At 43.0% G+C, this 15,129-nt stretch overlaps 1 protein-coding gene across 4 annotated transcripts in view; it reads right to left on the bottom strand.

Moving 5' to 3' along the window:
- Positions 1-4,600: 4,600 nt before the first annotated feature.
- porb (P450 (cytochrome) oxidoreductase b) overlaps positions 4,601-15,129 on the bottom strand; it is a 35,877-nt gene continuing 25,348 nt past the window's right edge. For all 4 annotated transcript variants that reach the window (XM_061780935.1, XM_061780933.1, XM_061780934.1 and 1 more), the window contains 14 exons: positions 14,671-14,719; positions 13,454-13,582; positions 13,077-13,229; positions 11,485-11,609; positions 11,215-11,304; positions 10,911-11,009; positions 8,853-8,969; positions 8,619-8,737; positions 8,133-8,314; positions 7,418-7,567; positions 7,070-7,337; positions 6,648-6,793; positions 6,439-6,524; positions 4,601-6,138 (listed from right to left, as the gene is read on the bottom strand). In XM_061780935.1, coding sequence (XP_061636919.1) covers positions 5,994-6,138; positions 6,439-6,524; positions 6,648-6,793; positions 7,070-7,337; positions 7,418-7,567; positions 8,133-8,314; positions 8,619-8,737; positions 8,853-8,969; positions 10,911-11,009; positions 11,215-11,304; positions 11,485-11,609; positions 13,077-13,229; positions 13,454-13,582; positions 14,671-14,719 — 1,858 coding nt within the window. In that variant the 3' untranslated portion in view covers positions 4,601-5,993. The remainder of the gene's footprint in view (positions 6,139-6,438; positions 6,525-6,647; positions 6,794-7,069; positions 7,338-7,417; positions 7,568-8,132; positions 8,315-8,618; positions 8,738-8,852; positions 8,970-10,910; positions 11,010-11,214; positions 11,305-11,484; positions 11,610-13,076; positions 13,230-13,453; positions 13,583-14,670; positions 14,720-15,129) is intronic.

The following is a 15,129-nucleotide window of genomic DNA, read 5'->3' as shown; positions in this document are numbered from 1 at the left end:
TTCTTCTATTACAAGACCAGACAGGTGTCACACATGCAAACCCTCATTTGACTACCGCCACCTACTGTTCGAGAGAGGGCGCTACATCCACACTGATAGTCAAATCATGCATCCATCCATTTTCTACCGCTTAACCGAAGTCGGGTCGCGGGAGCAGTAGCTTTAGCAGGGACGCCCAGACTTCCCTCTCCCCAGCCACTTCATCCAGCTGGGAATCCCGAGGCGTTCCCAGGCCAGCCGAGAGACGTGTCTCCAGCGTGTCCTGGTAGTCTCTCCAGTGTGTCCTGGGTCATCCCCGCTGGGTCATCCCCGCTGGGACGAGCCCGGAACACCTCACCAGGGAGGCGTCCGGGAGGCATCCGAATCAGATACCCCAGCCACCTCACCTGGCTCCTCTTGATGTGGAGGAGCAGCGGCTCTACTCTGAGATCCTCCCGGATGACCGAGCTTCTCACCCTATATCTATCACCCGGACAACCTGCGGAGGAAACTCATTTCGGCCGCTAGTATCCGGGATCTTGTTCTTTCGGTCACGACCCACAGCTCGTGACCATAGGTGAGGGTAGGAACGTAGATCGACAGGCAAATCGAGAGCTACGCCTTTCGGCTTAGCTCCTTCTTCACCACAACGGACCGATACAAAGTCTGCATCACTGCAGACCCTGCACCGATCCGCCTGTCGATCTCCCGTTCCATTCTTCCCTCACTCGTGAACAAGACCCCAAGATACTTCCTCCTCCACTTGGGGCAGGATCTCATCCCCGACCTGGAAAGGGCACGCCACCGTTTTCCGACTGAGGACCATGGTCTCAGATTTGGAGATGCTAATTTTCATCCCAGCCGCTTCACACTCGGCTGCGAACCGCTCCAGTGAGAATTGGAGAAAACGGCTTGATGAAGCCAACAGAACCACATCATCTGCAAAAAGCACAGATGCAATTCTGAAGCCACTAAACCGGACCCCCTCTACACCTTGGCTGAGTCTATAAATTCTGTCCATAAAAGTTATGAACAGAATCGGCAGCCTTGGCGGAGTCCAACCCTCACCCTCGAGTCCGACCTACTGCCAGCAATGCGGACCAAGTTCTGACACCGGTCGTACAGGGACCGAACAGCCTGTATCAAGGGGTTCGGTACCCCATACTCCCGGAGCAACCCCCACAGGACCCCCCGAGGGGACACGGTCGAACACCTTCTCCAAGTCCACAAAACACATGTACACTGGTTGGGCGAACTCCCATGCAGCCTCGAGGACCCTGCTGAGGGTGTAGAGCTGGTCCACTGTTCCACGGCCAGGACGAAAACCACACTGCTCCTCCTGATTCGACTTCCCGACGGGCCCTCCTCTCCAGCACTCCTGAATAGACCTTACCAGGGAGGCTGAGGAGTGTGATCCCCCTGTAGTTGGAACAAACGCTCCGGTCCCCTTTCTTAAAAAGGGGGACCACCATCCCAGTCTGCCAATCCAGAGGCACTGTCCCCGATGTCCACGCGATGTTGCAGAGGCGTGTCAACCAGGACAGCCCTACAACATCCATAGCCTTCAGGAACTCCGGGCAAATTTCATCCACTGCGGGGGCCTTGCCACGAGGAGCTTTTTAACCACCTCAGTGACCTCAACCCCAGAGATAGTAGAGCCCGCCTCAGAGAACCCAGACTCTGCTTCCTCATGCGAAGGCGCGTCTGTGGCATTGAGGAGGTCTTCGAAGTATTCTCCCCACCGACTCACAACGTCCCGAGTCGAGGTCAGCAGCGCCCCATCCCCACTATACACAGTGTTGATGGTGCACTGCTTCCCCCTCCTGAGATGCCGTGTGGTGGACCAGAATTTTCTTGAAGCTGTCCGGAAGTCTTTCTCCATGGCCTCACCAAACTCCTCCCACGCCCGAGTTTTTGCTTCAGCAACCACCAAAGTTGCATTCCGCTTGGCCAGCCGGTACCCATCAGCTGCCTCAGGAGTCCCGGAGGCCAAAAAGGCCCGATAGGACTCCTTCTTCAGCTTGACGGCATCCCTCACCATTGGTGTCCACCAACGGGTTCGGGGATTGCCGCCACAACAGGCACCGACCACCTTACGGCCACAGCTCTGGTCGGCCGCCTCAGCAATGGAGGCGCGGAACACGGTCCACTTGGACTCGATGTCCCCCGCCTCACCCGGAACATGAGCAAAGTTCTGTTGGAGGAGGGAGTTGAAACTCCTTCTGACAGCGGATTCTGCCAGACGTTCCCAGCAGACCCTCACAATACGTTTGGGCCTGCCACGTCGGACCGGCATCTTCCCCCACCATCGGAGCCAACTCACCACCAGGTGGTGATCAGTTGACAGCTCCGCCCCTCTCTTTACCCGAGTGTCCAAGACATGCGGCCGCAAGTCTGATGACACGACCACAAAGTCGATCATCGAACTGCGACCTAGGGTGTCCTGGTGCTAAGTGCATGTGTGGACACCCTTATGTTTAAACATGGTGTTCGTTATGGACACTTTGTGATGAGCGCAGAAGTCCAATAACAGAACACCGCTCGGGTTCTGATAGGGGGGGGTTGGTCCTCCCAATCACGCCCTTCCAGGTCTCACTGTCATTGCCCACGTGAGCATTGAAGTCCCCCAGCAGAACGATGGGAGTCCCTAGCAGGAGCACCCTCCAGAACCCCCTCCAAGGACTCCAAAAAGGGTGGGTATTCTGAACTGCTGTTTGGTTCATAGGCACAAACAACAGTCAGGACATGTCCCCCCACCTGAAGGCGGAAGCAGGCTATCCTCTTGTCCACCGGGGTGAACCCCAACGTACAGGCGCCGAGCCGGGGGGAAATAAGTATACACCTCCTTGAGCTGTCACCTTATCGTGGTGGAGGGGTTTGTGTGTCCCAATGGGCCTAGGAGCTAAGTTGTCTGGGGCTTTATGCCCCTGGCAGGTTCACCCATGGCAAACGGGTCCTCGGTGAGGGACCAGACATAGCAAAGCTCCAAAAACCCCTTTGATGACAAACAATTTAGGAAGACGTTTTTCCCTTGCCCAGATGCGGGTCACCCCTCTGGAGCCAGGCCTGGAGGTGGGGGTCGAAGGCGAGCGCCTGGTGGCCGGGCCTGCACCCCTGCACAGCCCGAAAGGGTAACGTGGGTCCCCGTTCCCATGAGCTCACCACCTGTGGGAGAGGCCATGGGGGTCGGGTGCAGTGTGTGCTGGGCAGCGGCCGAAGGCAAGGACCATGCGATCCGATCCCTGGCTACAGAAGCTGGCTCTCTGGATGTGGAATGTCACCTCTCTGGCAGGGAAGGAGCCCGAGCTGGTGTGTGAGGTCGAGAAGTTCCAACTAGATATAGTCGGGCTCGCCTCCACACACGGCTTGGGCTCTGGTACCAGTCCTCTCAAGAGGGGTTGGAATCTCTTCCACTCTGGAGTTGCCCACGGATAGTCAAATCATTTATGAGCATAATAAATAATAACATTACACAACACTCCCAAACCGGACTTGGGTGGATTTACACACAGTATTCCAAGTGAAAAAGCATTAAGTGGAATACTGAATATCATTGAGGCCTAACATTCTGCAACAGCAAGAACAACAATAAAGTGCAAGAACAAATAAAATCAAATTGAATAATTAAGTCTATGTAAAATGTGAAAAACCTTTAGTTTAAAAAACTTACATAAACTACCTCAATCCAAATATTTAACTATTTTATGTTATTCTGTTTTTCCTCAGTACTCCCCAAAAATGTAAATATAGGCTACTACGAAAGTGGCTCCGAACAGACAGGAGAAAGTGTACAAGAGCACAGTAAGTGTATATTTTGTCACTATTCAGTGACTTTTCCGACACCTCTTGTGACATATTTTTTTTTTCACAAGAGCGACTACCAACTTCAATTCTCGCTAACAGCAAAATGAGCAGAATCACTTTCACATTGTTTTCCGTATGACTCACACATCTTAATCAAGTAATTATTCAGGTAAATATAAATTCATAGTTTGTGGATGACCCTTTCCTGTTCCAGGGTGACTGCGCCCGGTGGAAGGCAATCACAGTCAGCCAAAGACATGGTCCAAATTTATAATTGCAAAATCAGTGATTTAGCTTCATGTTGGGAACTTTTGACCTGAGGTATGTGCTGCAAGGCCACAAATATTTTACCAATGTCACCTTGCCTCATCTGTACAACTCTAGATAAGAAAAAAGCCTGAGAGCTGTGCCCAAGCAGGGATGTCACATTTATATGATACATCACAATCAAATCAGAGCTTTTAGTGCTTCCAAAGCTAAGGCAGGGAGAAGTAATTGGTTCTATATTTAATTGGTGCGTCGGCCTCCATACGAAAGTATATCCTTAATAACCAAAATGATACGATACAATTTGTCACAAATTATTTTGTGAACCCCCAACCTACAGCTCGAAGACCCAGTGATCCCAGTTTGAGAACCACTGCTTTATGTAAACTATGTAGTTTCTGCTGCTCAGGAGCTATAGCAAGGTTGCTCTGAATGCTGAAAAGACCAAAACTGATCATCTATATTTTATATATAATATTACTATATATTGTTTGGCTTCAATGACCAACTCTAATGCAACGGTTTCTGCAATGAAGAACTCAAGCTGACAAATTATTAAATTTTTATTAATTTATATATAAAAAAGGCAGGCCTTGTGATCAAACAATTTTAGCATAAAGAAGACTGGAGAACAAGGACAGTAGGCAGTAAAGAGTTTCAGGTTAAAGTACATGAAACATTCCGAATGGAAATAAAAAATAGGAAAGAAATGTTTACCAATATCTAAGGCAGTGTTTAAAAGGCACAGGCTGCACTCTAGCTGGCTGGCAGAATGTCAACATTTGTTCTCTTCAAATCCAGGCTTCACATAAATTGTAGGGAAAACACACACACGTACACCAGGTAGAGAGAAATGTTTCCTCCTCCTCTTCATTGTTGTATAAGTGACTGAACAATATATACATCAGTTCCATCAAAACGTACAGCCAGCTCTGTTTCAGTGTTACGAGCACTGAACAAACCGCTTCATATTTGTCAGTCAAATGCATTAAAAAACATCTACGAGGCCAGACATTGTTACAGGTCAGATTTTTAACACGTATTAACAGTGTACCTGTACATTTTCGTATTTTTCTCTCTCAACTGCATGCTTGTATAAAAACAAAATACATTAAAGAATCCCCTTTGCATCACATACCTGCATCTCAAGTTAATTACTGACTAAGCGAAGCAGTAAAAGTCCCTTGTCAAAACACAAAGCTGAACATTATGTTGTACTATTGATGCTAGTTAATTAAAATATTTCCCTCAAAATCTTTGTATTTTTGAACATGTTTGGTTGTGGTGGCAAGGTGGGCGACTGGTTAGCACATCTGCCTCAAAGTTCAGAGGACCCGGGTTAAAATGCAGTTTCCCGTGTGGAGCTTGCACGTTCCCCCCGTGTCTGCGTGGGTTTTCTCCGGGTACTCCGGGTTCCTCCCACATCCCAAAAACATGCACAGTAGGTGAATTGAAGACTGAATTACCCGTAGGTGTGAGTGCGCGCGCGAATGGTCATTTATCTATGTGCCCTTCGATTGGCTAGTGACCAGTTCATGGTGTATCCCGCCTCTTGTCCAAAGATAGCTGGGATAGGCTCTAGCACGCCCGCGAACCGAGTGAGGATAAGCGGTGCAGAAAATGGATGGATGGATGTTTGGTTGTATTATCGTTAACAGCAAAGGGGACCCGCACAGTGCTTTAGGAGGCTGAAGAACAAGTGCTGGTGATCCAATTACACAATATTACACAGATGAGTACGAGAATAAAGCTGTGCAATGGGTTTACTCAATAACCTGCAGAGGTAGGGCTTCCACCTTTAGCTTCATGAACCACAATGAAAATGAAAGTGTGTTAAATATTTTCATATTCAGTCCAAATAAAATAAGATCTAAAAAAAAACCAGATGCCACAAATTAAAAACAACCACTTGAGAAGTGAGATTAAGGCCGGGTTTGACGGTTTTAACTCCACACGTCTTGTGAGTAGCGTCCCTTGGTCATCAGTTTCTTGATGTAGTCTGTGGCCTGGGTGCGTGTCATGCCTTCAAGCTCCTCTGCTATCTCATAGAAGGCCACCTGCACATCCTTTGCCATGTTCCTTGCATCCCTAAAAAGTAAAACGCACATGGTTAGACTTGTTGTTTTGTATTCATGGGTTTTCACTTTGCCATTTTTCCATGCGTCCATCAACAGGGAAATAGCGGTGTAAGCGACTAGTGAATGAGACTATTTTCACCACTAAGAGGGTATACGTACTCCAAAGCAATTGTTTCCACTGCCCTGTACCTTAACATAAATATAAGTTTTCTTTTGCTATATGTTTTTAAATACAACTGCTGGAATAAAACAACAACAACAAAATCTGTCAACTATTCAGACCATAAATGAACAATGAATAAATGCATACCCACAAATGTAGATATGGGCATTTACTGAGTGAATGAGCTTCCAGATGTCCTCCTTATTTTTCTTCAAGAGGTGTTGCACATAAACCTTGCATGTAGAAAACAGCAAATAAGAAAAACTTCAGACTGCAATTTTATGAGAGTCAGGTGGTATTTTATAGGCTTTGAGGAAAACTTTATACTAGCGAGTCATGAGAGTCACAGATTGTACCTTTTGCTCCTGGTCTCGGGAGAAGGCTACATTAAGCCTTGTTAGGACTTCATTCTTCTCCGCCTCCTCTAGCTCCTCCTGGTAGAGATAATCTTCATTTTTATGTCTGCAGCCATAGAACAACACCGTCTCTCCAACTTCCTTGCCTGCACACGGACAGCAGAAACAAAACATCAATGTGTGTGCTATTTCTTCACAGTTGCCGATTATTTGACACTTTTTTTACATAAAGGCCCAAAAAATGTCCTTTGGCTGGTTAGAGAGGCAGACTATACTATGTCACCATCTGTGTATTGCTGTGTGTTTAGGTAGGACAAACTGTTCCAAGTACTCAGAAATCTCCTTTTGTCATTTTAACCTTGTGGAGACCTGATTTTGAGAAAGTTTAGACAAACAAGGCCACATGACCTCTGCAGATATACCTTGCTCTTTGAGCCAGCCCCTCTCCTGGATGAACCCCATGAAGGGAGCAATTCCTGTCCCTGGACCAATCATGATTACCGGGACGCTGGCCTTGAAGGGTAGGCGGAACTGAGACTTGCGGATATACATGGGAACAGTAGATTTGTGACCATTGTCAGTGACCAGCTTGTTCTTCAGCCAGTTGGTGGCCACTCCCTTGTTGATACGGTTCGTCTTGGTCTTGTATTCCACCACCACGGCACAGATGTGGATGCTGTTTGGGTGAACCTGTGGAACAAAGAAGATACGACTTGTGTATACATGTAAATTGCTGCTGCATTCAATTCGTTAGCAAAAGTGAGACATACTTTAGAGGAGGAGGCTATGGAGTAATAGCGAGCCTGGAGACGAGGCAGCAGCTCACACAGGTGGTCAATGGGGGGCCTTAAAGAGGGCATGTCCTCCAGAATGGCAAGAATGTTTCTACAGGGTTCCAACACCCAGCTCTGGTAGAGTGCCTGAAGACAGAAAACAGAAAACAAAACATTTTCATTTAAAACTATAAAAAGAGACCAACGAGGCTAGTTTGTGTCGACTCTGAAGGTCATTCCAAAATAAAATACGGTTCTCTTACTGGATTCAGTCCGCACAGACGGACATTCATGGAATTTTTAATCATCACCAAATGAGAGCAGATATAGCATGGAGGCTTATGAGAAAAAGCCTTACCTACAAAGCAAGTAAGGACCAACAAACTAAGGACATCTGAAGCAGGTTATCTAGATGTCTAAGTCCTGAGGATGCTCCAATTTCTCAGCTACAACGATGAATACATACAGTCCATTGCGTAAAAATTCACTCTCTCAGTATTTCTCTGTGATTGTAAATGTGTGAAGCTACACAATGTCAAGGTGTAAGATTACATTTTCAACTATGAGCGATAAACACTGAGGGCAGACTATAAATTAATTGTGTTCAATCTACAACCATTATTGCTGAACATTTGAATGTATCCACATGAATGTTGACCAACTTTCTTTTAAAAAAAAAAAAAAAAAAAAAAAAAAAAAAACCCCTACTGACTTTGCCCTGAGGGGAGGAGGAGGCCATCTTGCGCATATTCTCCTGTTCTTTGGGGTCTGACGCATACTGGGCCAATTCATAGAGGACATTGGTGCGAGGAGACTGTGTCATGTCGAGGTAGTGAGTCAGAGCTGTCCGGTATGTTGTTGGGCATGGGAACGGGTGCTTTTTATTGGACTCCTCTGAAAAATATACATGATTTGATATGTATAGATTAGTTACATCTATATAATTTCATTGTATTATAAAATGTGTAAATGGTGCTATGCTCCATTATCTTGTATTTATAGCCATCATCATAAATCAGATATTAATCCATCATTGCTCAAATCAGTATTAATTATTATAGTAGAATGAATTCAAAACCTAGTTGCTGTAATTATAAGTGAGCAATTGTGGAAGTGCAGATATCAGGGGGGAAATTTCATGATGGATTAGAGTCAGGAGCCTGTTAAGTCAAAGCACTTTGTGCTTTCAATGCCATACCATCGAGGTTGTTCAGAGACATAACCACATCAAGGTCCACACCAAGGACTTGTCCCAATTTATTCACCAACACTGCATCGTTTGTAGGAAAAACAGCCACATGGTCTCCTGACTCGTATCTGCAATTACAGAATATCACAAGTTAGACTTTGGGCATATGTTAGAAAGATGACAAGTACTGAGCTTTATCAGCTTTCATTAAGGCACAAACCCCATGAACCCCAAAACTTTCACCTGATCTTGGAGCCTGAAATGTCCAATTCAAGGTGCATCAGATGCCTCTCACCACCTTTATTGAGTTTACGGTTGACAGTGACTGGGGCCAAAAAGGGATTTTTAGAATCATATGGCCTGCAAATGAGAGTAGAACACCTTAGCATAAAACGGCGATTTAACAATACTGTAATCATAAGGAATATTTAAAATATTCTGTGGTAAAATTGTGAAATTATGGGTCTCTCTTTTTTTTTTTTTTACGCTCAACATGCATCATATTTTAAATGCCAAATGTTCAGATTATACCAAGGCAGAATTTTATATAATAAATTTCATATATAATACATTTCAGAGTACAAAAATAAAAGTAGTGTTGCAATCTACAACCCCAATTCCAATGAAGTTGGGACGTTGTGTTCAACATAAATAAAAACAGAATACAATGATTTGCAAATCGTGTTCGACATATTTAATTGAATACACTACAAAGACATTTCATGTTCAAATTGATGAACTTTATTGTTTTTAGCAAATAATCATTAACTTTTATTTTATGGCTGCAACATGTTCCAAAAAAGCTGGGGCAGGGTCATGTTTACCACTGTGTTACATCACTTTTTCTTTTAACAACATTCAATAAACGTTTGGGAACTGAGGACACTAATTATTGAAGCTTTGTAGGTGGAATTCTTTCCCATTCTGGCTTGATGTACAGCTTCAGCTGTTCAACAGTCCGGGGTCTCCATTGTCGTATTTTACGCTTCATAATGTGCCACATTTTCAATGGGAAACACGTCTGGACTGCAGGCAGGCCAGTCTAGTATCCGCACTCTTTTACTACGAAGCCACGCCGTTGTAACACGTGCAGAATGTGGTTTGGCATTGTCTTGCTGAAATAAGCAGGGGTGTCCATGAAAAAGATGTTGCTTGGATGGCAGCATGTTTCTCCAAAACCTGTATGTACTTTCAGCATTAATGGTGCCTTCACAGATGTGTAAGTTACCCATGCCAATAGCACTAACACAGCCCCATACCATCACAGATGCTGGCTTTTGAACTTTGCGTCCATAAATGTCCGGTTGGTTCTTTTCTTCATTGCCCCGGAGGACACGACGTCCATAATTTCCAAAAACAATTTCAAATGTGGCCTGTCGGACCACAGAACACTTTTCCACTTTGCATCAGTCCATCTTAGATGAGCTCGGGGCCAGAGAAGCTGGTGGCGTTTCTGGGTGTTGTTGATAAATGGCTTTTGGTTTGCATCGTAGAGTTTCAAGTTACGGATGTAGCGCCGAACTGTATTTACTGACACTGGTTTTCTGAAGTGTTCCTGAGCCCATGTGGTAAGATCCTTTACACAGTGATTTCAGTTTTTGATGCAGTGCTGCCTGAGGGATCGAAGGTCACGGGCATTCAATGTTGGTTTTTGCCCTTGGTTGGTTGTTGGTTTTACAGGCAGTGATTTCTCCAGATTCTCTGAACCTTTTGATTATATTATCCGTAGATGATGAAATCCCTAAATTCCTTGCAATTGTACGTTGAGGAACATGGTCCTTAAACTGTTCGACTATTTTCTAACGCACTTGTTCACAAAGAGGTGTACCTGGTCCCATCTTTGCTTGTGAATGACTGAGCAATTCAGGGAAGCTCATTTTATACCCAATCATGGCACCCACCTGTTCCCAATTAGCCTGTTCACCTGTGGGATATTCCAAACAGGTGTTTGATGAGCATTCCTCAACTTTCTCAGTCTTTTTTGCCACCTGTCCCAGCTTTTTTGGAACGTGTTGCAGCCATAAAATTCTAAGTTAATGATTATTTGCTAAAAACAAAGTTTATCAGTTTGAACATTAAATATCTTGTCTTTGTAGGAAATTCAATTAAATATAGGTCTAATGTGATTTCCAAATCATTGTATTCTGTTTTTATTTATGTTTAACACAACGTCCCAACTTCATTGGAATTGGGGTTGTAGCTTAATGGATATTCTTTACGAATGTCCACTAGGAGGCAACAAGCTTTTAATGACCTACAGTAAACTTTGCTGCACACAGATTCCTCTGCCACAGTACTTACGGCTTCTGGACCTCAAAACTCTTCAGACGGCCAATCTCTCCTGTGAACACTTTATTCATGTTGATGTCAGTGTGCTCCTTCAGCTCATACTGCCGTATGCTATGTGACCAAACAGTACTTTAAGTTAGCCTTTACCGGTACATGAACTTAAATTACACTTCATATTTTACAAAACGCATCATCCACACAAGAAAGAAAAATAGCTTGTGTGTCATTATGTCATAAGATAAGGTATACTTTACCTGTGAAAGTCTAGTCAAAACAACAGGAACAATATAAAATATTGCAAAGACTACACATGCACCTTGAGTCATCTCCTAAGGCTTCCACTCCAAAGTGCTCACAAACAGCAGGCCAAAACTGCTCTCGCCATGAGACAAAGTCCTCTTCCAAACTAAGAGGAAAAAAAAAAAGGCATGTTAGTTGAGCTGCTGAACAGAACCCTTAATCATTCAACAAGTGAATCTTTAACAGTCACAAATTATTCAGGTCACTTTAAAATATGATGACACATACATTACGTTATTCCTGGCATCCAACCCATTAGAAATGGTATAGTTTTTTCCTCACTTACTTGCAATCATCATCTCCTAAACCAAGGTCAAAGATGCGCTTGGCCCCAAGTTCTTCCAACCTTTTGTCAACATATTTCCCCATTGCGTTGTAATGCTCATACGTCTTGTTGCCCAAAGAAAATACCTGCAGGCAAAGAATTCAGATGAGAAATGGGGAACATGTGGTGTCAATGGAGCAAGCTACTCATATTTAGAACAGTTGACAGTTCACCTGAAGTGCACGATGTGTTACTGAAATTGCTCGCTTGGCATGGCATTACAGTACATAGGTCTCAAATTTTTTCAAGCTACAGTACTGTATGTAACGGTTTTGCTCTGAAAAAAAGTGTCTTACTCAAAGTGGAAATTTGTGTCTGTTCTTTCAAGTAATTTAATGAAAAGAACAATTATGCACATTGATAGGAAATGCGTACAAATGTTTGAATGCTGGTGTATGTGTGTATATATATGCCTGTGAATATTCCCTTTCATCCAGGTCATTTCATTCTTAGGGCATTAAATCAATCACAACTGGACTTTTAAGACTGTCTTAAAAAGATGTTTTGCCTCTCATCCGAGTGGGCTCCATCAGCTCATGCACATAACCTAGATGGGACAGCACTAGCTAGTGATCATGTTGCTATAATATATTCAAATGAATAATGTGTTTTTCTAATATATAAAGTTTTGCTCACAAGCTATACAATACTATGTATTTATATACCGATGGGACAGTACTAGTCAGTGATCTTGCTGCTATAACGTTCAAATTAATAATTTGTATTTTTCTAATATTTAAAGTTTTACTCACAGGTTATACAATACTATGTATGGATGTATATACTATGCGCAAACTTTCAATAGATGGACACTCGAAAAAGAAAATAGTTGTGTTGACCCATTTAAACGGTTCTTGTTCTGTTGGTTAATTGACAAACGATTCAAAGTTTATAACTTTTTAAATGAATATTGAATAATTTAAGTGGAACTGACCCTTGTGAGGATAAGCGGCTCAGAAAATGGATATGATGTATTTTTCTTTTTCAAAAGGGCATAAGTCCCCAAAGGCGTTAGGCGCCATTAGGGGGTGTTGATATGGATAAAACATTTATGATCCCTCGATATCAAAGTTTTCAGTCTCGGATTTAGATCAATTTATAAATACTTTAGTGGCTGAAATGCATAACTTTCACTGATGTTCAACTTGAAAGCCACAAAGAAGGAATGACCTCATAAAAATGAAGAAGGAAACTGCAAGTATGCCCAATGAAATCTCATGGACTGCTATAAACAGGACAACTGTCAAAACACTCTAAAATTGGTGTAGTGGCAATAAATTCAATGTATCCCTCCCAATGGGATTAAAATAATTGTCAGTAGGAAATTGTTTGAATTCTTCACAAACTAGCGCAACGCTACAGACAGAGAGAAACAATGGTAGCAACAATCAGCAGCTTCATAGTTGGAAACGACTGAATAAACGCTTTGACGGCAAATGTTTACTATGGCAAATGACCATAAACCAAAACTTCAGATTACATCAACCATTAAAAAGAAACTGGCTTGCTAGATCAGACTGGAAGGAATGAAACTGCTCTATCATTAACCTCACCGTGAAGTTGAGTCCAGAGAGGTCTTCATCATCATTTTCCTGCAACCAATCATAGAAATCCTGGGCATTATCTGTCGGGTCTCCTTCTCCATAGGTGGCCATACAGAATATGGCTAGCGAGTTTTTGATCTCAGACAAACGAGACAGTTCACCCTGAAGAACATGACAGAGATAGAGAGGAGTGAGTAACAAAAGTATAGAATTTCTAAATATAATAATATAAAAAATAAAAAACTTGACTGAATTTATCATTTGTGTGGCATTTGCAACAAATGTGAGATTTCCCCTGCAGAATCTGATGAAATGCATGCAGTATTAAAAAAAGAAAAATGGAAGGAAGAAACTCTCCATGTATATTGTATACTGTTTTAAGTTACCATGTCATATTCTTCTGGGTCAGCAGCCATTCCTTTCATGCCATAGCGCTGAGCATCTTTGGACAGTCTGTTGGCAAACTCCTCTGCTGTGCCGGTCTGGGAGCCATAGAACACAATGATGTTCTTTCCCTGGGGGGGGGGGAGAATATATAGATAGATAGATATATAAAAAAAAGTTTAGAGAAACTGAAAAGAAAACTAGTGAAACAACGTTGCTATGAGAATTCACAACAAGGACAGACCAACAGAGCCACGCTGAAATAGAACTGGGCCGAAGTATTTTCCACTATCGTCACTGTATCTGAATTATTTGCTGTAAACCCACATGATTTGATTGATGACATGATTGAACCCAAACTATTTTTAATCATTATCCACATTCTCCCATCTAAATCCAAAAAACTAACTATGTGCCCATCATAAGACCCGTTCAGTGCTGAAGTTTACATGTGTTCTGAGACTTATGATCACATATACAGGTATTTTAAGTGTGAATACATGTGGGATGCACTAAGGAAACAAAGACCCAAACACCGAAACCACATTTATGATACATCTAACCACACGGCGATGCACACTGACTGGATGGGGGGAAAACACAATCACCCTTTACAAAGATAATTCTTTGCTTTGATTCACACTGCCGCAGGTTTTATGTTAAAACTCATTCACTGCCATTGACGGCTGTTGAAGTCAAATTTCCATGTTAACATGGAGGAGTGGCAGTGAATGAGTATATGTTTATTTTAATTGTGTTTTTTCATATAAAGCTGAAAGGGTAATCAAAATAGGTGAAAGACCTCAATGCAGTTCCAGACCCCTGCAGACTACAACCAGATCAATGAACAAATTTTTGGTTCAACATTGCTAAGACAGCAACTTAACTTGAGCTTTATTAACTTTGTAAAGGCTTTTTTTTGACACAGCGCTTGTATCCAGATCTCAGATTATACAGGTTTACCTAGTTCCAATCGAAAGACAGTGGATGTTTTCTCATAGCTAGCTCACGGTTTGGAAGCGGACTGGCATTTCATCCACCACCTGTCCAACTTCATTATACTATTAGTATTTTCTTGAAACTATGACCAATCCTAAGAACAAAGAACAGGTCCTCATGGACTGAGCTACCTCCCCTCCAATACATTCCTGCATTGTTACCAACAATTTTAGTAATCCACGGTGTACATGGTGACATTGTTGGAAATAACAAGACTTACCGTTTTCTTCATTTTCTCGATGAAACTCGTTTCTCTTGTTGTGGGTGCTCTGAGGAAGACATGTTTAACTTGTTATGGTATGGAAAATGAACGTATTGCAGAAAAAAAAGAGCAGGGCCGCTTTATTCAACATCAAGAGCCTGAGGGAAAAGCTGTAGTCTGTTCTGCAAATAGGAATTAAAATGATAAAACGTTACTTTATCCAGAAAACAAAGAGCTCTCTGAAACTGCAACTTCAGTGACCATTTACCGTTACAAGCGCACAGTACATACACTGAAAGAGATCACAACCAGTTAATGGTGCTACTATAACGATTAACGTGAAACTGTCTATTGAATAACTGGAAAAAACAACAACAATCATTTAGGAAAATCGTGTGAGAAGACAGGACTAAAACTGTCATGAATAAATATATGCAGACTGAAGTAGCTCCTGACACATAAGTTTGTTATTTCTTA

Source organism: Phyllopteryx taeniolatus, chromosome 8, assembly GCF_024500385.1.
Source record: "Phyllopteryx taeniolatus isolate TA_2022b chromosome 8, UOR_Ptae_1.2, whole genome shotgun sequence".
NCBI lineage: Eukaryota > Metazoa > Chordata > Actinopteri > Syngnathiformes > Syngnathidae > Phyllopteryx > Phyllopteryx taeniolatus.
The sequence above is the reverse complement of the archived record's forward strand: the minus strand, read 5'-3'. Positions and strand labels throughout refer to the sequence as shown.